The 25,681-nt window shown below is 36.0% G+C and overlaps 1 protein-coding gene across 6 annotated transcripts in view; it reads left to right on the forward strand.

The window, feature by feature from the left end:
• The window catches only part of CDH12 (cadherin 12), a 936,971-nt gene that overhangs the window by 735,323 nt on the left and 175,967 nt on the right, over nucleotides 1-25,681 (forward strand). For all 6 annotated transcript variants that reach the window (XM_070587153.1, XM_070587154.1, XM_070587157.1 and 3 more), the window contains one exon: nucleotides 3,025-3,319. In XM_070587153.1, the coding sequence (XP_070443254.1) occupies nucleotides 3,025-3,319 (295 nt within the window). The remainder of the gene's footprint in view (nucleotides 1-3,024; nucleotides 3,320-25,681) is intronic.

A 25,681-nucleotide genomic window follows, 5' to 3' on the forward strand; every position in this document is an offset into this window, starting at 1 on the left:
TATTTATATATGTATACCCTTTCTGTTATATTATACATGGTCACTTATATATAAGTACATATAGCTGAAAGTGTATAAAAATGATAAAAAGTTATCTGCAGGTAAGAAGATGGTGGGGATTTTTATTTTAATTTCTAACATTCTCTATTCAAATTATTTTATATGTGATATAAAGAAAATTCTACAATACCTGACATCAGGCCAGCATCATTTATTTAATATTAGAATTGATGTTGGAAAGACACCTATCCTTAAACTATTCGCCCATGCACCAGACTCAATCAACACTGAATAGCTAATTTTAAATATTGCCTGTCAGTGCAGGATATTGTAGGTGATCTGCTTGAAGATATTATCAGACAATGAACTGACATAAAATTTCTAAGCTTCTCAAGAGTTTTACGTTAACTTCATTTTTGGTTCAAAATTTTCACGTATTGTCACATGTTTCTTCTGAAGCTTTCATCTTTACAAAACTCAGCTTTAAATTAGAGGGAAAAGGTGGGAGACTAAGCAGGAGAAGCAACTGAATTTATTTTGGATCTTGGCTAGAGCTGAAAACACAGTTGCTTTTTTATTCTTATGTCAATTTGAAAAACAACAGTTCTGAATTTAGCTAAATGAAGATTTTTTTGTAACTCTGCTTGGATCATTTTGAAAAGCCTACTTATAATTTTCACTCGGTTCCCAGGATATTACCACATATTCTTTTGAGCTATTGGCACATTGGATCCAGTTTATGAAGTCATAGCTTCTGCATTGAGCTTTTGCCTGCCTCATATCTTTAGATAAATTTGGAAGCAAAAGCAATATCCCCTGTGTTGAATACCTTTAACAGTATGGTTGAAATTTGTAATTTGAAATTCCTAAGTTCAAAGAACGTTTATCTACAGCTTGATTTTACACTTGAAACTTCCCATGCTTCGTAGTATGTTGTAAAAAATTAGGGGGGAAAACCTTCCTCCTGTCATTCATAGCAATTTTCCTTAGACTTGAGAAAAAGACATAGAAACTATTAAAGAAAAATCAGAATCTTGTACCCCCTTATTGTTTTCTCATTTTTTGAATTATATCGCTTACCCTGGTATAAGTCTTTCGGTTATGCTCTTATGCAAATATACTTTCAGAGCAAATTTTGAAGTAAATACAAATTCACAAAATGAGTATCTTCATTTTAATAACATTAATTTGATGGATGATGTTATTTTACTGAACCTAAACCTGAATGTCGAGTTTAAGAGCAAAGATGTAACCACAGTTGGGTTTTTGTTTTGATATTACTAATACTAATACACAGAAAGCTTGTTTGCAAAAGAATATTTGTCGAATTTAAAATATTTTCAAAGCTTTTTTTGTATCTGTTGAAAACATTAAGAAAAACAGAATTCAGAGCCAGCCCTGATGGTCTAGTGGTTAAAGTTCGGTTCTCATCACTTTGGTGGCCCAGATTCGTTTCCTGATCAGGGAACCACACCACCCATCTGTCAGTTGCCATGCTGTGGCAGCGGCTGACATAGAAAAACTAGAAGGAGTTACAACTAGGATATACAACCATTGGGGCTTTGGGGAGAAAAAAAAAGGAGGAATATTGGCAACAGATGTTAGCTTAGGGAGAACCATTGCCTGAAAATAAAAAACAAAAACAGAACTCATTTTTACCCAAAATTTTGAAAGAGAGCTGTGTCCATGGACACTTTAAAAGTCTGACACTTTTTCTTTGGCTGATTTGTTGACTGGAATGACCTTTGAAACGCAAAACCTTGGACATTGAAATCAGATGGTTGTACTCAAATGAGTGAGAAAAGTTTAAAACATGTTAGATCAGCATCTGAATGAAAAATAATATTTATAAGATTATACATGCTATATAATTTAAATAGAATATATATTTATATTATTTATAAAAATATATATTTATGAGCATATGTATTCTTAGACCACTATATATTGTATAATATTTATATTATGTATATTTTCTTGGGTAATTTATAGATCTCCAAAACTATGTCTATCTTCCATTAATTCTTGGACTCCAGTTTGAAAAACACTGACTTAACAGTATCACAATAATAATTTCTCTTCTCTTTGGTCCTCTCTCTTATGCCATTTATGTGTACCTTATTTCACGCTCTAATATAGTGAATTGCACATGCGTTGAATTTCAAAAGAAATTAGTAGAAGTTCAAAACTTTTCTATATTATAAGGTTTCGAATACATAGAATGAATTACAGAAAGCCATTTATCTGTGACTCTGAAAGGATAATCAGTGATTGCACCCATCACTTGGCTGAGTAATATTGACTAGCTTATTGAAAGTCAGTCTGTTAAAATGAGATTCTCTACAGTACATAACTGAAAACATCCTGGTGTGTCAAAACTCTCCTCTCCTTTCAAACGAAAAGGCTCAATGTTTTCTGAGTTCCTTTCCCTTCTCTCTCACTGGTTTCAGGTCTTTGATTTCTATCTTCAGGATATTTGGAGGGTTTATGATTTTGCATTTATGAGCTAATTTATTTTTATTACAACAATCATTTAAAATGAAATAATAAATACATTTAAGGTTTGTGCATTTCATTTTATGAAAATTTTATTCCTAAAAGTATACAAAGAAGTAAACACAAGTGTTTAAACTAGTTGTATTTATGCATGTTGATGTGTTTGGGGGCTGTTCTTCTGATCTTCCTAATGCATTGAGGAATAATGTGGATTGACAGAAGGATGAACTGAATGGATTCATTCAGAAGGATGGATATGAGATCTATCTATGTCATCAGTCAAGTAGATTAAAAGGTGAATGGTGGACTCTCAGGATACATAGGTATATAGATGTTCACTGTACATTCTTTCAACTTTTCTGTGTGTTTAAAATGTTTATAACTGAAAAGTCAGTGAAAAAAGAAATAAGAATGAAAGAATAAGGTTTTTCTTTAGCTTTTCTGGTAAAATTTATACTGCAAGTATTTTTAACAGGGGACCATCCCGTTAATGGTGTTCTCTCTCTGTTTCTCCCCCTCTCTCTGAAGCTCCATTCCGACCTAGATAAAGGAGAGGGTACTGTTAAATACACCCTCTCAGGAGATGGCGCTGGCACCGTTTTTACCATTGATGAAACCACTGGGGACATTCATGCAATAAGGAGCCTAGACAGAGAAGAAAAACCTTTCTACACACTTCGAGCTCAGGCTGTGGACATAGAAACCAGGAAGCCCCTGGAGCCTGAATCAGAATTCATCATCAAAGTCCAAGATATTAATGATAATGAGCCAAAGTTTTTGGATGGACCTTATGTTGCGAGTGTCCCAGAAATGTCTCCTGTGGGTGAGTGGGCAAATCAAAATTCTGTCAGAGGCTATGAGGTCTTTTCAACATTTAGTTTCTGTAGGTTGATGTCAACATCTTGTTTGTAACCCAGAAGATTCTTCCACTCTAGAAGACATAATTATTTTCATTTATTTCTTTCAACTTTTTTTCCATTTAATTTTTTCCTTTCTGCTCCATTCTAAACATAAGTAGATACATAAATATCTAGAATTTATAGCCTTCTCATCTATTTTCCAATCTTTGCATTTCCCTAAACTGATGGAATTCCTTTGTACTTTAAGTACGAAACTCACTTTGTAGTGAAATTGATTGTCATTACAATTCCAGATGCCTACACAGTGCAGGAGGTAACTACTTTACCCATCAAATACCAGATAGTAATTCTTGGCTCAAAGTAAATTATCCAAAGCATGTATTGCATCTGAGTTTAGGAGTGGTCAAGAAAGGGGTGTGTTGTATCCTTTGTACCTATCGACAGCAATTCCAGAAGGATGGTATTGTTTCCTTTATGGCTATATGTAACTCATAGTGTTATGCCATCAAACTAGGAAGCAAATATTATTGTGAGGTCATTATTAGAATAAATTTACAATTAGCTATAATATCATCATCATTCTCTATATTTTAAAATGTAATATAAATCCACATTTCGGTATCAGCCTAAATTTACAAAGTCCTATAATATGTATTTTAAGGTCAATGAATTAAGGATTCCAGCTTTAACAACAATTTTAAATTATAACTTTTATTCCTCAGTCACCACTGTCGATTCCTCAATTCCTTTCAAAGTAATTTCTGGTTTCTAGCACATTTGTAAGATAAAGCTACTCATCACTTCAAGGTTACAACTTGAAACTCGTATGTGAGTCATTGCTAATATTTTCTAAGTCTGACATTCCTCAGAGTGCTTCTGTTGCCCCTACAACCCTCCAAGACATGTGGGAAAGATTGCACAGACTACCCTGAGGGCAGAAGCAGGTTAGAGCTTGTAGAAGTTGTCACATGGATTTACCATAAATGCACTTGAAATTGTGTCTGTGACCTTATCAGGCATTCAAAGACCATATTCTCTCCTTGACCTGAGAAATCAGCTTAGAGTAGTTCACTTAGCTTTAAAATTTTAGTGAGCATACTCATGCCTGCAAATCTGTTATTCAGTCTCTACTACATTTTTTTGAGCTGCCTCTTTTATGCGACACTATGATTGCTAGAGATTTGGAAGTATAATTGGGAAGAAATATGTCTTATGAGAAAATAGTCTCTAAAAACAACGAAAACTATTCTTTTAATTGTGCCTTGATTTTGCAGGAGGAGAAAAACGACGGTAATATTTTGAGAAAAAGTGAAGATAATGCTATTTACTACATAATTGGTTTAACGTAGTGCTTGTTTCATGTAAATCAGAAATATTTACATGAATTCATGACTCTTGGTGACTCTTTGTTACTGAAACAGCATCCTTAAAGGAAACACACACATTCCTCTACAGTATTAGAACATTCTGTCTTATTAGATAAACGGTAAGGTCTTTTGTTGTGCCAATTAGAATAAAGGGTAGGCTGCAGAGTCTGAGGCCTTATGTAATGAGTGTTTGCAGCTAGTGCCTGAAGAGAGAAATAAATCTGGAAAATCAGGCAAGGGGTGGGTGAGTGAGAGAAAAAGGTGGTCCCAGCTTTTGCGTGGTATTGAGGTGAGAGGTAATTTGCTGCGCAGCCATGAAGTATCAGAAAGATCTATGGAAGAATAGGTTCTTTAAAATGTTTTGCCATGTGCCATTACCAAAATTTCTCATTGGTTATTCAGGAGACTCCAGCAAATACTAAAACTGATTTTCAATACACCTTCTTTTTATTTTTTTGGTAACAGAAGAGTAATACTTCTGAAAGTGAAACCACGTCACATGCTGTGAGTTCACCCAGGTATTCTTGGATTACATTTATATAATATACTCTTTTCAGATAAATGCTAAGAAGTATAAACACCACTTAGAAATTAAATATTACAAATTAAATATCTGCCATGCACTACTTTGGCCTAGGATTCCCCGCAATCCTGCCTATACACGTATAACCAAGAAATGCAGGAGACCCCATTAGATTTGTGGTATTTGTTGTTTCTGCTTTTACATGACCAAGCTAAAGCCAATCCAAATCTACTGTGCATCCAGACATCATAGTAGTGTTCTTAGAGCAGCTGGGCTCCATTCCCAGGCACTCCCTTCTTACCTTTTGGAAGTGGTTCACCACTCTAAGTCGCTTTGTCCAACGCTTATTCTCTTTCATGTTTTCTTTTCCCACATCCCATCTAGGAAATTTCTTCCTCTGTATCATTTTCCTGGGAGTATCAAAATAATTTTTGGTCAAGACCAGATAGAGCTCACCATGGTATAGCAATTGTTGCAGCAAATCTCACTGTTGGTTTTATATATCCATGTTTGTGGGATGGTATAACCATCCCTTCCCAATAATTGAGAATGTTGCTATTTCATTTTCAATAAAAGAGAAGAATCAACCAATTTAAAAATACATATAGTAAATAGCTTAGTTTGTAATATAAAATATCAAGAAAAACTGGGACCTCAAAACGAAGTTTACTTTGCAAATGTCAACTTAGCAATAATGGATTGTACATCTGAAAATATGATGAACAATTAAACCTGGAATGAAAATTAACTAAAGCGAAAGTTACAAAGAACATAACTGTACAAAGGTGGGCTGGTGGTGAGCAGGGTAGGCAGAAATTTCAGAGGAAAATCAATATTTAAGACTTATAAGACTGATAAGACTTATGGAATATGTTCAGTTCCCAAAAGTTGAAGAAAATTCTAGCGAATCTATGAATTAAGAGAAAGGTCACTTTGTTACTAACTTGTGCTACATCTAATATGCCATGGAACTAATATTCACAGATAAAGTGCTTTTACTCTGACCTAAGGAGATTGCTTAATGATCCAGATATTCCCCAATTCAAAGTTACTCCTTGGAGACAAATTTGGACATTATGAATGCAGTCTTAATTCTTTAAGATCACTAGGGTAACAATGAATTACAGTAATGTGCCGTCTTTAGTATCTGATGGTTATGCATCACTAGGGTATGTAGCTTACGTTACTTTTCCTAGAGTGCTGACAAGTTTAACATCTTTAAATCCATATTCATACTTATATTATCTTCCTCTCTCTGAGATAAGCCATTTTGAAGCAGATGATTGGGCTATTCACAACCAGGTCTCTATGATACATTTCAGTAGATGCCAATTATGAATCATAATTTATGCAGTAAGATCTCCTATTTCTTGAGCAATAATTAGGGGCCAGATGATCTAACTAGAGATTTGTACTCCCTATTTTATTCAACCATTACAATGACTTTGTGCAATATTGTTTACTATTTGATTGTTATTTTTATATGAAAACTTAACTTGTCTGTATCAGAAAGAAGGAATGACTCCCAGGCTCTTTAGAACAAAGTTGACTGCAATCAATTATACCCTTTTCCTAGGGTTAGTGTCCTTTAAAATGTCTTTGGGAGTCTTACATTTAGTTTTGAATTTCATATGAGCTGGTAAGCTTTGGAATGCTTGTTATATTATACTACATTGTATTATATTAATATGAGGATAGGGGTCTCTGCCTAAAAACAAAAATCTGAAGAATAAGTATCTCTTATCCACTGACCTAAAAAAAAAGTTTAGTATAATTTTAAATGAAAGAAGGTACACCTAAAGGGAATTACACTGCTGGCTTAATAAAAAACATTATGTACCCCCTTGTTTTTATCTATGAACTCTATTTTGTTTTGTATGAAGTTTGGGGATAAATGCTAATATGAACGTTTTGGTGGAGTCTTTGTAGGTTATTAAACAGAAAATATCTTCTAGATGGTCATACTCAAATAGTCCAACTCTAAGAAGGAAATAGTAAGAATGTGATTATACTTAACATTAACTTATTACATCATTATTATAATTTAGAAACATGTATATATCTCCACAATTCCTTGCTTTCACAAAAGTAACATAGGAGACAAACCAAGAAATGATAAAGCAGATATATTCTCTGATCCCATGAGCCAGCCATGGCCATAGAGAGCAACTGAAGTAGTATATGTAGTAGGAACAGGTAAACTATCATTGGTTTCTGTCTGTACCCATAAGCAGGGTCTTTCTCAGAAGGTTGGAGACAGAATGTTGATGTTTTCTACAAATAAAGACATTGTCTTATATAACCAAAATACAATGATTAAAATCAGGAAATTAACATGAATGTATTATTACAATCTGATCCTTAGACCCCATTCAAGCTTTATCACTTGGGTCAATGTCTTATATAACAAAACATTTAAGGTCAAAATCATACATTGCATTTAAATGCCAGGTCTCCTTAGTTTCCTTCAATCTAGAACAGTTTCTTACCTTTTCTTGACTTCCATAACTCTAACAGTATTTAAAATTTCTGGCCAGTTATTTTTTTAGAATGCCCCTCATATTGGGTTTGTCTGAGGTTTCCTCATGCACAAATTCAGAATATGCGTCTTTGTCAGGTATGTCACAGAGGCGATGCTCTAGGCTCCATGTTGTATCCTATCAAGTGGAATATGGTTTTGATTTGTCCTGTTACTAATGGTGTTAATATTTCTTACTTGATGAAGGTTGTGCATTAGTTATCTATTACTGCATAATACATTAAACAAAATTTTAGCAGCATAAAACAACAAGCATTTATTATCTCACAGGAGTATGGATGCCCACGAGTGGCTTAGCTGGGTCCCTCTGGCTCAGGTGTCTCAAGAGGTTGCAGTCAAGCTGTTGGCTGGGACTATGGTCTGATCTAAAGGTCTTGATAGAAGCCACAGTCTATTTATAACCTAATGTTAAAAGTAACATCCCATCACTTCTGCCATTTTCTGGTTGTTAGAAGTAACTCCAGCCCACTTTCAGGGAACAAGATTACATAGAATATGAATACAGGGAAACTGGGGTCATTGAGGGCCTGCTTATAGTCTGCCTACCACAGTCTCCCAATGAGCCTTGTTGATTTCATGCCATATATACTCAGCCCCTTTCTAGGATCCCCAGAATTTTGTCTCATTATTGCATGAGTTCAAAGCCCAGAAACTCATCATATCAATCAAGTCCAAGTGCAAATGAGGTTCCTTGCGTTTAGTTCCTCTTGATTGGTAGACTTTGATGTTAAAGAAACCAATTACTTACCGCCCCAAAACCCAACACACAATGATGAGATAGGCATGAGATAACTTCTATATACATTTGTGCTCAAAAAGGGAGGAAATGCACAGAATAAATGAGTTACTGGTCATCACATTTCCGAAATCTGGTTAGTAAAAATTGAAAACTCTGATTAAATTTGAGGCCTGGAAATAATTGTCCACGGCACTCATTCCACTGTCTGGTCTCTTGGTTCCATCTTCTGAGTTACCCTTCTTTTTTCATGAAATATAGGATGTACTTGCAACTAAGTAGCTCTCTTAGTCAGCTTCCTGCCAATAGGATTCAATGGGTCCAAAGGCCTCTCCTCACTGTGCAATCTCTGATCCCCCCTCCTCAGTCCACGCTTGTGGTATTTCTATTTCTAGAATTCTCTTTAAGAACTCTGTAAGAATTACGGGTATCCCATGAGTCTTTTTGGAGGTCACTGAATTAGGCAACAAATCTCTTCAAATAAATCCTTCTCTACCTTAGACTTTACTAAGATGCCTGAGTGGCAAAGCCCTTACATGAAACAGAATCTTTATTGTTTGATGGAAAGGATCTTTGAATCATACATATCATTAATCTCCTAAAAGGCCTGACTAGATGGTAAGCCAATGTACTATCCTTGATCTTTCTGAGATCTTAACAAAAGATTTTACAGTCATTCCCATGACATTATCTTTGACACTTTCCTGTGTGCCCTGGATTTGATCTTTGCTTGGAAGCCATTTCTCAATTTTAACATCATTTGCTATCTGGAAACGCCAGGAACCTTTAAGATCAGCAAGACCTGGATCCTGGATCCTTTTCATTTAAAAGTCATTAGGTCCATTTTCTATTGCCTGAATAAATGCAGGTAATAGTTTTTCTAAAATTTTTGTCATTGTATAAGAATGATCTTCCTCTAGTTTCCAATATGATGTTCTTACTTTCCTGCAAGGCCTCATCTGCAACACCTCAAAGTTCAACATTCAATAAATAGTGTGTTCAAGACACCTTATACTTTCACTGATGTTCTCCTCAAAGTCCACTGCCTGACAGCAAAGCCATTCCCACATTTTAAGTGTTTGCTATGGCAGCACCCCACTACCAGGTAAAAAGTTGGTATTATCAACTGCTATATAACAAATTACCCCAGGATTTAGATGCTTAAAACTGAAAATATGTATTGTCTCTTAGTTTATCTGGCCCACGAATTTGGATTCAGTTTAGTTGGGTGCTTCTGCTTCAAAGTATCTCCTGGATTTAGAGTCAAGCTGTCAATCAGGGATGTGGTCTCATCTGAAGAATCACTTGGGCAGGGAGATGCCAAACCCACTCATGTGGTTGTTATCTTGGAATAAATGATACTATCACTTCTGCCATATTCCTTTTGTTAGGACCAACTTGATAAGCCCATTCCACTCTAGAGGGAAAGGGATTAGACAAACGTGTGAATACTGGAGGCATGAATATAGGATGAACGGAGGTCCATCCTAGAGGTTGCCTTCATTAGATGATGATGCCACTGTAACATTATGCTTTACTCTGGAATTATTACATATTTTCTCTAAAGGTATTTTGATGAGGTCCTCGTCACACTTTCAAATTACCCACTTATTAGTTTATATCAGTGTGGTCTCGAAGTTTCTTACTCTATGAAGTTGGTTTTCTTCTGTTAGTATCATTATTTTAATATTGAAATAATTTCAGATTTGGCTAGCAAAACCTCCTTTAAGCTGATTTCTGTGCCCTTTCAACATTACCCCCTAATTATTTGAATACTCCCTTACTTTCTGATCCAAAAATACATTTGGGACTTGTCTTGCACTTTTCCCTCTCCTACCCTGGAAAAGGCTATTTCTCCAAGGAGCTGTCTCCCCATCTTCATGGAGAATAATATTTAGAAGTGAAAATATGGTTGCAAGGTGTGTTCCTTGCTATTGGTGTGTCATTGCTCCCAGGCCAGCTAAAAACATATATCTATGTATATACACAGTGGGCACAGCTAAAAATATATATTTGCACATATACACATATATAATATTTATTTCTTTATTCTTCTACATATATTGAAAACTATGATTTTACACCAATAACTCCAACTCCAATCTAGCACCACCATTTATTCAAGGTTTTTTTTTTTAAAACCCTTTTATAATTTAGAACTCTCTTTTCTGAGAGTGAGAAATCTAGATATTGTTCTCTTTACTACATTTTCTTATTTGGTCAAGCCCCCTGTGCGTGCCCAGTCTTTCATTGCTGGCACTCCTCCAGACCCCTTGCAGATGCCATGATGACTCCATTCCAGCTTTGACTATCTGCATTGGCTGCTTCCACTGTCTTCTCTCCCTCACTGTGGAGATTTTTCTCACCTTGCTGGGGCTCTGAATCCCCACACTGAGCTATGTTTCCCACACATACACGCCTTCCTCACACCAGTCCATCTCTGACACCCTCACCAGCCCTTCTGTGTGGATGCCTTCCTCACTCGGCTCAGGCTCCAATACCCTGCTCTTTGTAGCTCCTTCTCAACTCCCACATCTCCACATCTCTGCCAGCCCAAAAAACTACCTCTCCCGACAACAGGTAGTCTTTAGGACTAAACTATTCTAGATCAGCAAAGTGGAAGGGACTCTGATTCTTAACGGGACTTAGAGTATTCCTAGAAGTGCCTACCCCGGTTATATTTTTCACATGCATTAGCAGCGTTTAAATCAGAGTCCTTCACTCGTTTTAAATTTCCTTCATAATTTGTTGAGCTGAGTCCAAATTTTGATGTGAGAGGTCAAAAATGATATAGAAAGTGGTAGATAAGGCCAAAATCCATTTTGTCAAAATACTAGTTTTTGAAACTTCTTTTTCATATTAGGAAGCATCTCTTTTACTCTTTCAGTCAACAAAAAATATACTTCTACAGAGAGAGAGAGGACAGAACTCTGTGGTAACATATTCTAGTCATGTAGTATGTGGGTGTTGAACTTGTTAAGAGTCCAATTCCCTGCTCTACCGTTTCCTAGTTTTGAGTATTTGCACAGGTTATTTGACCTTGTTACGCTTCAGTTTCCTTACGTGCAAAAGAAGAATAAAAATACCTTATTCCAAGAATTATTGCAAGTAGTAAAGGAGAAAATGCATGTGTAGTACTTACCACCATGCCTGGAAAAATGTGATCAATAAATGTGGAAGGATCCTGTTAATCGTTTGATGATCATTCTCAGGAAACTAGCAGGAGAAAATGTAACTTGTAGAGGTTCCAGCTAATCGTCTTACTCCTTTTTTTCATGTAGCCGCTCCCTCTGACATATGAGCTGGATATTTACTCTTGTTTTTTCTACAAACTAGACCAAGTCTATTTAAAAACCTAACAGACTTTCTATCCTAATCTACATTTCTCTGGTGTACAGCACTCTTTTACCTTAATGTGTGGAGACAAGCTGTTGATTCGGAAGAAACACCAATTATCAGATTACACTTTTGCTTTGCAATCTGCTGAGTCGCTTTAACACATTTGATGAAACTGAGCAAGGCCCGGTGATCCCTCTGGTGTCAGCAGTGAAGTGTCCACAGCACACAGCGTGGCAGAACTATGTTCAGGGCCATAGGATGATATGACTGTGTGTTCCGGGAGCATTTTATTCCTCTGTTTGATTCCTATGTTTTTAGTAGTGGTACAATTGTGAAGGTAATGCTCTTGGCAGTTTTTGTGTGGCCTTGAGAGAAATGTATGAATCGTTTTAGTAGCAGCACAGCGTGTCCCTCAACATAAACCATGCTGCATTGATAGTTGCTTTAGAAGCCACTGATCAGCAATAAATGTTAAAAATTAACAAGAAGTTCCTTTTTTTCCTAACAGCCAAATGACTCTAAGCATTAAATATACGTTAGTAGGAGTTGCTTCTTGGCCACTGAGTGCTTCAAAACATTAAACATATTTTCAAAGTATTACTCTTTCCTCAGCCTCCAAGTGGTTGTAAACATTAAATATGTTTTATAAAAACTGCTTTGCCAGCTACTGGCAGGATAGCTATGAACATCGTTTTTCTTTAAAGTTGCCTTCCAGCTGTGGGACTGGTTTCTCTTATTTGCTCTATTCTATTTATTTTTTGTATACAAAAGCAGACAAGAGGCTACCTCGGCTCAATTGTCTCTTGCTTTATGATAAGCTATCATGGGGGAGCAGTAGCACCTATATAAAACCCTGCTGGCAAGGATTTCTCTGAGGTTCAATTGCTTGTACTGTTATTCCACATAGATATCAACTACGTTTTCCAAAATAATTTTTGTTTCTGCTTTCCATTCTGCAATGTGTTAAGGTATGAAAATGAGTATAAACTAAGCTTAGTATTATGGAAAATAACTTTAAGCAAGCGGACACTGATGGATTACACCCATCCATAAAGGTGAAAATATTACATCAAGTGAACAGGCTCAAAGACAGGCAAAATGGCAGAACTACTAAGTTAATGAGATCTTTAACCCCAACAGGATAAAAGACTTGAAATCTATGTCTGGAAATAACTCAGTGTGGCAACTGCATGCAATTCAAAGACAGCATATAAAAGTCCCTCTAGGAATTAGCCCAGGAAATCTGTTTATTTTCAAATTCACATGAAAATCAAGGGTGGCACTTGAGTCGACTGAAAAAATGAATCCGCTCTATCGTCCCAGAAATAGTAATTTACCATCAATCCAAATAATTACTCAGGAAAGCCTTGATTTCTACAGGATCCAAGTATTTTCCAAATCGTTTAATATTGTATTTTGCTAGATGTTATATTCAAGGTGTATGTTCAACAGATTTAAGTATCTATGGGATACCTATTATGTACCAAGCACTTTTAGGTGTTGGAGTTAGAACTGTGAGAAAAACAGACAAAACTCCTGCCCTCAGAAAGTTTTCATCCCAAAGATCTAGTGCAGGGGCAGCTAGCAATGCTCTTGGGCTAAATCTAGCACTTCAGCTGTTTTTATTGGAATACAGTCATACTCATTCATCTTCATATTCTCTGTGGCTCCTTTCACGCTACAATGGCAGAGTTGGCAACAGACACCATATGGCCCGCTAAAATATTTACTGTCTGGTCCTTTACAAGAAAAGTTAATTGAGCCATGAGATAGAGGATTCAGTATCAGAGAAGAGGTTAAGATAAGGACAACACTTTAAATAAACCCATGAGGAAGAAGAGTGTTTACTCTAGAAAATACTTCCTCAAAAAGAAAAGAAAGAAAGAAATGGCAAGACCAGAGATAAAATGAGAGTGGAAGCAAGTTCCACACAAGCATATTGTATGTGTCATGAAATCAGATGCTCCCATTTAGTCTGCACTGAAAGGAATAGTTTAACTTTTTTTTTTTGAGGAAGATTAGCCCTGAGCTTACATCATCCACCAATCCTCCTCTTTTTGCTGAGAAAGATTGGCCTTGAGCTAACATCCATACCCATCTTCCTCTACTTTATATGTGGGATGCCTGCCACAGCATGGCTTGACAGTGATGTGTAGGTCCGCACCTAGTATCTGAACTGGCGAACCCCAGACCGCCGAAGCGGAGCACACGAAGTCAACTGCTGCACCACAAGGCCAGCCCCAGGAATAGTTTAACTTTATTAAAATCACTTAAGCGCTAGGTTAAATTGTTAAAGGATTATGATAAAGTACTTTTTATTTTCCTGCAAAACTAATTCTTCTTTCAGTTGTGTAATCATAGTTTTTAAATTACAAGTAAAAACTCAAAACTAGGAAGGTTGAAAGAGGCTAACCTTTAGATTGGGTTGAAACGTTCCTTCCCCATATGATTTCTCCAGATTCATAACTTCTTTGCCTCACTGAATAAAAGTGGTGAAAGAGAAATTGAGAGTTACTGAAAGCAAATTTAAAAACAACCACCAGTATTAACAATTACTACCCAGTAAGTGTTAACAAGAAACTGCCTCCAAAAGTAAGGTTAGGGTGAGTTTATCGAGGGTTGGCATTATTTTCATTTCTGACCAAGAAAATGAAACTTGAAAATAAAAAAATCAGAAGCTACAATTTTATAAATAATGAACAAAAATAAATATCAAAATACGGTACATATTGTTTAATTGGCAACAGCACTAAAAGAAAAAGAAACATGCCAATTAAACTGTCATTCATGTTAATTTTGCCTCTGAGAAAAACATTGTAATGGGATAATTTCATGAAATGCTTTGATGGCAAGAAAGTGCCAAAATATGATTAGTTACTGCACGATTCAAATTAGACAAGAAAGCAATTGGTGGCAGCCTGGATATTGAAAGATTTTGTTCCATGACTTTTTTTTTCTCTTTTTCCCTGTGGTTTAATCAACTATATGCTCTTTGACAGTGAAATGATTTATACAAAAAACATTTTTGTTACAAGAATTTAGTAGAAACTTCACTACAAGAGGAGAAAACACATTTCCATTTTTCAAATCTTTTAAAAAATATAATTACCATTTCTGAAAGAATGTGTAATCTTCATAGAAGTAATTTTTTGGTAACTAATATTATGTGTATTTGGCCAGAGGCCTTGATTAGAAGCAGCTCGCTCATATGATTATGTTTATAGTTCTATTGTCAAATATATTCATTTATTATTTAAACTCGGTTCTCTTTTATTATTCTCATTTCAGCCCAGTTAGTCAGAATGAATATTCTAGAAATTTACAAGGTCATGTAAATTTTTACTATTTATATTTCTTATCCCTGTTCCTTTAAAAAGTTATATGGTATATACCGAAGCTAATAAAGAATTCTAAACATCAGAAAACAAATGGGATTAGAAGAATTCATTTTCTGGGTCTGGCCTGAGGATGTAGTGATTAATTTCACGTGCTCTGCTTGGTGGCCTGGGCTTCACAGGTTCAGATCCCAGGTGCAGAACTACACACCACTCATCAAGACATGCTGTGGCAGCAGCCCACATAAAATAGAGGAGGATTGGCACAAATGTTAACTCAGCAACAATCTTCCTCAAGCAAATGGAGGAAGATTGGTAACAGATGTTAGCTCAGGGCCAATCTTCCTCAAAAAAAAAAAATTTCATTTTTTCATAGATCTCAGCTCTATACAAATGATTTCTTAAATCCAATGCATAAAAATTCTATTTTGTATTTTTTTTAATATGATTTATGTGTCACCCTAGCCATAACAGATCCCTGTACTCAATCACCAAGAACATTGTCTTCATACATTAACTTCTAATAATTCTAAGCAGTAGAATCCTAATAATTCCAGCTTTAGAAGAGTTATTAGGGTTAAGTGGTTTTGAGTAATTTTCCTGCAATAATAAGATTATAAAGAAGACTTTTAGAGATTATCTTTTGAGTCCATATATTTGTTTCTCATAAGGATGACTTGTGGAATGTTTCTTAAAAAGGATGAGTATGACTGAGGCTAAAAGAGTGTTTGCAGAACACTGATAATAAATAATTTCTTAATTCCAGAAAGGCAGAATATTATAGGGAAAACAAATGAACCATGGAGTACCAAAAATCTGGACTCAAATTTTGATGGAATATGGGGCTGTGTTTAGAAAAGTTTCCTTTTTGTAAAGTTTAGGTGGTAAGTACTATTTACCACTAAAAGTGTTGTTATAAGGATTGAAAGAGATACTATTTGTAAAAAAGCAAAACCCTAGAAGAGTTTCAATAAATGTTAGTTATTTCCTCCCTCCTTCAGTCAGCAGCTTTTTCTCCTGAGGGGTTTTAGATTTGGAAAGCTAAGAGTCTTCAATTACTTTTCTTTTACATCTTCATCCTTGTAATTGTTCCTAGTAAATCACATAAGAAGATCATTTCTAGAAACATCTCCTTCCAAGAATACATATATTTTTTATGAAATACTGTTAATCCAAAATATTTGAGTAGGGGCTCAGAACACAGGAAATGAGATATGATGGGTATAAAATATAAAGAAATACTGTGCAAAAATGTGTCTAGTGGATGTTAGAGAAATGTCTTACATTCAAATTTATGAAAATGAACTGAACAAATAGATTTATTTCTTCTCTGTTCCAAAATACCATTGAAATAACAGAATATAATATTTATAAAAATAACTGCAAGAAGCTGGGAAGTCTTCTTCTAGCAGACCAAAGACTAATGCATTTCTAAAGGATATAAATCATGTCAGAGGGACTTCTGGTTTTAGTCACAATGGAATTATTGGTATTATGCTTGTCTTTTCACTGTAAACAATGATAAGATTGGACAATATATATGAGGCAACAGTTTCTATGTAGGTGACAAGTAGTGCAAGCTTGTCATCCTTAAGAGAAGGAAAGACACAAGACAAGTGCCACATTTAGCTGGACTCTGATTAGGGGTACTTTTCCAGTCATAACAGGAGGTGCTAGACTATAAGAATCATGAGTTGAGAGGTAGAGATTAAAGCTTGGAGCTGCTGCAATTTGAGAGCTGCTGAAATGGCTGGAAGGCTAGGCAGAAGGAAGCACTCCAGAAGCCAGAATAGGGGTTTACCATGGCTTTTCCCCAATGTCTGCTCTATGCGTGAACAATTAGCCCCTACAAGCCCTGCTGAAAGCAGATTCTGTGCGGCTGAGATACTGGTAGTAACACTGGGCGGAGATGTGATGAAGTTACTGACCAGCCACCAGAGAGAGATTTCACCAAACATCTCAGACATTTATGTGAGGCAACAGAAAGGCTATGCATTAGGAGGAAGGGCCATTTCCTCCAGTAATGGTTATGCCCTAAGCCTAAGAATAAAAGTAAAAGAGATTTTCCTTAACAAAGAGTTAAACTAGGCCTGACAGGATCAAAACGATCTTCCAGTAATTTAATTGCCCTCAAAGCAGTCTCTTAAGTCTTTTTATAAGTAGACAAATCCAGATTTTCTACAATGTATTATTCAAAATTTCCAGCACACAATAAAAAAAATATAAGTTATGCAAAGAAGCAGGAAAATGTGATCAATAATCAAGAAAAAAACCCAGTCAATTATAATAGACATCACAAGAAGTCAGGTGTTGAAATTAACAGATTATCTATTATAAATATATTTTAAGACTAATGGAAAAGATTGTCATAATGATAGAACAAATAAAAAAAATTATGGATAATAGAATAATTGAAATAACAAGTGAATATATAGAAGTAACAATCCACTGGTAGGGCTAAGTAGCAGATAGCAGCCATCAGAGAAAAGAAAAACGACATTGAAAACAGTCTTTGAAATTCTATAGTCTCAAGCAATGGAGGAAAATTATTGAGCTAAATAAGAGATTGAGTCACATGGGATGATATCAAGTCACCAAGCATATGTATAATTAGAGTCCAAGAAGGATAAGAGACAGAAAATGAGGCAGACGAAAATATATTTGAAGAAATAATTGCTAATGTTTCCAAATTTTTTTAAATTTTTTTATTGAGTTAATGATAGGTTACAATCTTGTGAAATTTCAGTTGTACATTATTGTTTGTCAGTTGTGTTGTAGGTGCACCATTTCACTCTTTGTGCCCACGCCCCACCCCACCTTTCCCCTGGTATCCACTAAACTGTTCTCTTAGTCCACGTTTTTAAATTCCTCATATGAGTGGAGTCATACACAGATTATCCTTCTCTAGCTGGCTTATTTCACTTAACATAATTCCCTCAAGGGCCGTCCATATTATTGCAAATGGAATGATTTTGTTCTGTTTTGCAGCTGAGTAGTATTCCATTGTATGCATATACCACATCTTCTTTATCCACTCATCTGTTGATGGGCACTTAGGTTGCTTCCATGTCTTGGCTATTGTAAATAATGCTGCAATGAACATTGGGGTGCATAGGACTTTTGGGATTGCTGGCTTCAAGCTCTTTGGATGAATACCCAGTAGTGGGATGGCTGGATCGTATGGTAGTTCTATTTTCAATTTTCTGAGGAAACTCCATACTGTTTTCCATAGTGGCTGCACCAGTTTGCATTCCCACCAGTAGTGTATGAGGGTTTCCTTTTTCTCCACAACCTCTCCAACATTTGTTACTACTAGTTTTAGATATTTTTGTCATTCTAATGGGTGTGAGGTGATATCTTAGTGTAGTTTTGATTTGCATTTCCCTGATGATCAGCGATGATGAGCATCTTTTCATGTGCCTATTGGCCATCCATATATCTTCTTTGGAGAAATGTCTGTTCATGTCTCCAGCCCATTTTTTGATCGGGTTGTTTGATTTTTTGTTGTTGAATTGTGAGAGTTCTTTATATATCATGGATATTAAGCCTTTGTCAGATCTATGACTTGCAAATATTTTTTCCCAGTTAGTGGGTTGTTTTTTTGTTTCAATCCTGTTTTCATTTGCCTTGAAGAAGCTCTTTAGTCTGATGAAGTCCCATTTGTTTATTCTTTCTATTGTTTCCCTTCTCTGAGAAGGCATGGTGTCCAAAAAGATCCTTTTAATACTGATGTCAAAGAGTGTACTGCCTACGTTTTCTTCTAGAAGCCTTATGGTTTCAGGTCTCACCTTTAGGTCTTCAATCCCTTTTGAGTTTATTTTGGTGAATGGTGAAAAAGAATGGTCAATTTTCATTCTTTTACATGTGGCTTTCCAGTTTTCCCAGCACCGTTTGTTGAAAAGACTTTCTTTTCTCCATTGTATGCCCTCAGCTCCTTTGTCGAAGATAAGCTGTCCATAGATGTGTGGTTTTATTTCTGGGCTTTCAATTCTGTTCCATCGATCTGTGCACCTGTTTTTGTACCAGTACCATGCTGTTTTGATTGCTGTAGCTTTGTAGTATGTTTTGAAGTCAGGGATTGTGATGCCTCCCGTTTTGTTCTTTTTTCTCAGGCTTGCTTTAGAAATTCGGGGTCTTTTGTTGCCCCATATGAATTTTAGGAGTCTTTGTTCTAATTCTGTAAAGAATGTCATTGGGATTCTGATTGGGATGGTGTTGAATCTGTAGATTGCTTTAGGTAGAACGGACATTTTAACTATGTTTATTCTTCCAATCCATGTACATGGAAAGTCTTTCCATCTCCTTATGTCGTTATCCAATTCTCTCAGAAAGGCCTTGTAATTTTTGTTATATAGGTCCTTCACTTCCTTAGTTAAATTTACACCGAGGTATTTTACTCTTTTTTTGCGATTGTGAAGGGTATTGTGTTCTTGAGTTCTTTTTCTGTTTGTTCATTATTAGAGTATAGAAATGCTACTGATTTATGCAAATTTATTTTGTACCCTGAAACTTTGCTGTAGCTGTTGATTACTTCTAAGAGTTTTCCAATGGATTCTTTGGGGTTTTCTATATATAAGATCATGTCGTCTGCAAACAGCAAGTTTCACTTCTTCCCTCCCTATTTGGATTCCTTTTATTCCTTTTTCTTGCCTGATTGCTCAGGCCAGGACCTCCAGTACTATGTTAAATAAGAGTGGTGATAGACGGCATCCTTGTCTCGTTCCTGTTTTCAGGGGGATGGAGTTCAGTTTTTGCCCATTGAGTATGATGTTGGCTATGGGTTTGTCATATATGGCCTTTATTATGTTGAGGCAGTTTCCTTCTATGCCCATTTTGTTCAGAGTTTTTATCATAAATCGTTGTTGGATCTTGTCAAATGATTTATCTGCATCTATTGAGACGATCATGTGGTTTTTATTCCTCAGTTTGTTGATGTGGTGTATCATGTTGATTCATTTGAGGATGTTGAACCATCCCTGTGTCCCTGGTATGAATCCCACCTGATCATGATGTATGATCCTTTTGATGAATTGCTGAATTCTGGTTGCCAAAGTTTTGTTTAGAATTTGTGCATCTATGTTCATCAGTGATATTGGCCTGTAGTTCTCTTTTTTCATGGTGTCCTTGTCAGTTTTTGGTATCAGCGTGATGTTGGCCTCATAGAATGTCTTAGGATGTGTTCCACTTTCCCTAATTTTTTGGAATAGCTTGAAAAGGATAGGTATTAAATCCTCTCTGAAAGTTTGGTAGAATTCCCCAGGAAAGCCATCTGGTCCTGGGGTTTTATTTTTTGGGATGTTTTTGATTGCTGTTTCAATCGCTTTCCTTCTGATTGGTCTGTTCAAATTGTCTGCCTCTTCTTGAGTGAGCTTTGGGAGATTGTAGGAGTCCAAGAATTTATCCATTTCCTCTAGGTTATCCATTCTGTTGGCATATAGTTTTTCATAGTATTCTCTTATAATCCTTTGTATTTCTGCAGAGTCTGTTGTTATTTCTCCTCTTTCATTTCTGATTTTGTTTATTTGAGCTTTCTCCCTTTTTTTCTTTGTAAGTCTGGCTAGGGGTTTGTCAATTTTATCTTCTCAAAAAACCAGCTCTTTGTTTCATTGATCCTTTCTACTGCCTTTTTCATTTCAATAGTATTTATTTCTGCTCTGATTTTATTATTTCTATCCATCTGCTGACTTTGAGCTTTATTTGTTCTTTTTTCTCTAGTTCAGTTCTGTGTAGTTCAAGATTGCTTATTTGAGATTTTTCTTGTTTGTTAAGATGTGCCTGTATTGCGGTGAATTTTCCTCTTAATACAGTTTTGCTGTATCCCATATGAGTTGGTATGGCATGTTATCATTTTCATTTGTTTCCAGGTATTTTTTGATTTCTTCTTTAATTTCTTCAATGATCCATTGTTTGTTCAGTAGTGTGTTCTTTAGTCTCCACATCTTTGTTCCTTTCTCAGCTTTTTTCTTGTAATTAATTTCTAGCCTTATAGCATTATGATCAGAGAAGATGCTTGTTATTATTTCAATTTTTTTAAATTTGTAGAGGCTTGCCTTGTTTCCCAACATACAGTCTATCCTTGAGAATGTTCCATGTGCATTTGAGAAAAATGTGTATTCTGCTTTTTTAGGATGAACTGATCTATATATGTCTATTAAGAGTACTTGTTTTAGTTTTTCATTCAGCTCCACTATTTCCTTGTTGATTTTCTGTCTGGATGATCTGTCCATTGATGTGAGTGGGGTGTTGAGGTCCCCTACTATTATTGCGTTGTTTTTAACATCTTCCTTTAGGTCTGTTAATAGTTGCTTTATGAATCTTGTTGCTCCTGTGTTGGGTGCATAGATATTTATAAGCGTTATTTCTTCTTGATGAAGTGTCCCTTTGATCATTATATATTGTCCCTGTGTGTCTCTCTTTACCTGTCTTATTTTGAAATCCACTTTGTCTGATAGAAGAATTGCAACACCTGCCTTTTTTTTGCTTGCTATTAGCTTGAAGTATTGTTCTCCACCCCTTCACTCTGAGCCTGTGTTTGTCCTTGGGGCTGAGGTGTGTTTCCTGGAGGCAACAAACTGTTGGATCTTGTTCTTTAATCCATTTTTCCACTCTGTGTCTTTTTATTGGAGAGTTCAATCCGTTTACATTGAGAGTGATTATTGATGCATGTGGACTTAATGCTGTCAATCCATCGCTCATTATCTTGTTTTCCTGCATTTCTTTTCCTGTGTTCTTTAGCCTCCCCATTTAATACTGCAATTTCTTATGCTGGGTTTCTTAGGTTTTTGCTTATTTATGTTTTGTGCCTCTGTTCTGTTTTTTAGTTTAGTGTCTACCCTGAAGTTTGTATTTAGAATCTCGTGTATAATATAGTCTATTCTCTGGTGGTCTCTTACTTACTTGCCCTATACTGATTTAGACCCTTTGCTCTTCCCCTCCTAAATAATTATTTTCGTTTCTTATTCCAACTCATGTTATGAATTTGTAGTTAGAGTGATAAGATCATTCTTGCTTTGGTAGTTTCCTTACCTTTACCCTAATGCTATAGTTGAATATTTGCTATCTTGTTCTGGTTCTATCCATCAGTGTCCCTAGTCTGTGGTTTCTGACCCCTTTCTCCCTTTTTTCTTTTTTCAGGTATGAAAGCCTTCTTGAGGATTTCTTGTTGTGGAGGGCTTTTAGTTACAAATTTCCTTAACTTTTGTTTATCTGGAAAAGATTTAACTTCTCCCTCATATCTGAAGGAAATTCTTGCTGGATAGAGTATTCTTGGCTGAAGATTTTTATCTTTTAAAACTTTGAATATGTCACTCCATTCTCTCCTAGCTTGTAAGGTTTCTGTAGAGAAATCTGCTGAAAGTCTGATAGGAGCTCCTTTGTAGGTTATTCTCTTCTTTTTTCTTATTTCCCTGAGTATTCTTTCTTTATCTTTCCTTCTTGCCATTTGTACTAATATGTGCCTTGCAGTAGGTCTTTTTACGTTGACAAATCTAAGAGATCTGAAAGCTTCCTATACACGCATTTCTCCGTCAGTCCCTAGATTTGGGAAGTTCTCTTCTATAATTTCATTAATCACACTTTCTGCTCCATTTTCCTTTTCCACATTCTTGGGAATTCCTATGATCCTTAAGTTCTTACTCCTCATTGAATCCACTATCTCTGACAGATTTTCCTCATTTTTTTTAACTCTTAGTTCTCTTTCTTCCTCTGTCTGGAGCCATTCAGCCTGTCTATCTTCAATTATGTTAATTTGCTCTTCTATGGTGTCTACACGGGCATTCAGGGAATCCATATTCTGTTTTATCTGGTCCATTGTGTTTTTCATCTCTAGTAATTCTGTTTGATTCTTCTTTATAATTTCAATCTCTTTTGTGAAGTAACTCCAGAATTCATTGGCTTGTTTCTCTATCTTTCTCTCTACCTCATTGAATTTTTTGATTATAGCTGCTCTGAACTCATTATCACTTAGTTTACCTAATTCCAAGTCCTCAGGACTTAATTCTATGCTTTTATTGTTTTCCTTCTGGTCTAGGGTTTTTAGAAATTGCTGGATGGTAGAGGAGTGGTTTTTTCGCATGGTGGCAGAATTCAGTAGCAGTTACAGCCTGTCGCCACTAGATGGGGGTTGAGAGCTGCGTGTTCTGAACTCTCCGCCTTCGGGCAAGATGGCGGCGCCCAGTGTGCTTTTCCAGGAGGGAGAGGCTGCTAGTATCCTGCGCTGATCTGGATTCGGATCAGTTCTGTTCTCTGGTCTCCTGAGGCCCTGGGTTTATGGGGTCCCCATGCACGGAAGCTTTCCCCCATCAGTGGGTTTCCAGTGAACCAGCGGCAGGAGTCCTGGATGATCCCCCTGTCGCACAGCCCCTCCCCCGCTCCTTCCCGGACTGCGCAGCAGGGATGGCAGACTCTAAGGGAGGGAGTGACGATCTCTCCTACCGGTTCCAGCTCCTTTGAGGCCATCAGCAAGGTCTATGTTCTCGACCTTCTTGGTATTATAGGTCTCTAACGTGTTGGCATTAGATCTATTCTCTGAAATTCAGTTTTTCCAATCCTTTGTTGTATTTTGGAGGGGAGAGAATCCTGGGTCAGCTCACCCCACCGTTTTGCTCCACCCCTTCTCCAGAAGCCCTCCTTCCCTAAATCAGTTAGAGACCGTCCTCTCAACAAGGATCCAGGTAATGATTTCATAGACAGGCACCTTCCAGGATAAGGAGACAATCCATGTCTATCCAATTCCTGCCCTGGCCTCTCTGAGGTACAGTATTTCCTTTTCAATGCAGCATATAATTCAGGAGTTTTGAGGAAGGTCTAGGGCCTGAAATAAATCCTTCAGCGTGGGAAGCCTCCCCGCATCCTCCCTAGAAGGTCCATTTTCTGCCAAGAACCAGGGGGGTGTGGAGACGGATACAGAGGAGTGTGGAAACTAATGTTTCCAAGTTTTGATTAAAATTTCAATGTAGAGATCCAAGAGTTTCAAACAAACAAAACCACACACAAAATGGCTAAGAAACCAATGGTGTAACTAAAATGGAATAATGTAAAATATCCATTTACTCCACGGTAAGACTGGAAAAGTTAAGAAAGGAATAACAATAACCAAGGAAAAAAAGACCCCTCAAACAAATAATAAACAAATAGCAATGTGGTAGTTTTAAACATGATTAAATATCAATGGTCAAAACACTTGTATTTGTTTGCTGTGGCTAATGTATCAAAGTACCACAAACTGACTGGCTTAAACAACAAAAATTTATTATCAAACACTTCTAGAGACTAGAAGTCTAAAATTCAAGGTGTTGGTTCCTCCTAGGGCTGTGGAGGAGAATCTGTTCTTGGTGTCTCTCCATGGCTTGTAGATGACTATCTTTATGTTCACATGTTGTTCTTCCTGTTGATGTGAGAGTCCAAATTTCCCCTTTTTATAAGACATCAGTCACATTGGATTAGGATTCTGATGACCTCATTTTAACTTGATTACCTCTGTAAAGATCCTATCCCCAAATCAGTTTATATCTTGAAATATTGGGGGTTAGGACTCCAACATATCCTTTTGGGTGGAAATAATTTAACCAATACCACATTCACATTAAGAAGCATAATTTTCAGACTGGATAAAAAAGAAGACTAAACTACATGCTGTTTACTATGAAGGCACTTTAAACATATAGACAAAAATAGATTAAAAATAAAAGAAAGTGAAGAAAGACATGCAATGGAGACATTAAGAATAAGAAACCTGATTTATCTTTTTAACATCAAAGTAGAAATTAAAATAAGATGAGTGACCAGAATAAAAAGAGATATAAAAAGGGTACATTCTTATGGAATATATTATAATTCTCAATGTATATTCACCTAATAACAGAGCTTTACAATACATGGAGTAAAAACTGATACAACTAAACAGAGAAATATAAAAACCTTTACCTGTAGTTGGCATTTTTAACACTCAGTTCTCAGTAATTAATATATAAATAAATAAAAATTAGTAAGGATTTGGAAGAATTCAACAACACTGTCAACCAATGTAGTGTAATTTTCAATTATAGAACATTATACACACAATCATGTGATAACATTTTTAACAAATTTACATGGAACATTTATGAAGAGGATCGTGTATTCTAGCCCATAAAATATGTCTCCAGAAATTGCAAAGATTAAAGTTTCTTTTCTGAGGTGAAGCAATGGTCTTTATCTTGTTTGTGATACTGATTAAATATATGTCTACATTTGTGAAAACTCCATAAATTGGGCACAAGTTCTGTTCATATTACTGCATCTAAATCATAATCAATAAACAGAGAGACAGATAGATAGATAGATAAAGTAAATTTTAAAAGTAAGCAAGCAAGTCAATCAGTCCTGTGTACAAATACTGGCAGTTAATCCCAGTAAAGGTGAGTAACCCATATTCCATGCTGGCAAAATGATTTTCAGCAAAATGATGTTGTTTGTTTGAAATCCAAAAATAACCCAAAAATCAGAA

The sequence above is a fragment of the Equus przewalskii genome, chromosome 20, assembly GCF_037783145.1.
Source record: "Equus przewalskii isolate Varuska chromosome 20, EquPr2, whole genome shotgun sequence".
Classification (NCBI taxonomy): Eukaryota; Metazoa; Chordata; class Mammalia; order Perissodactyla; family Equidae; genus Equus; species Equus przewalskii.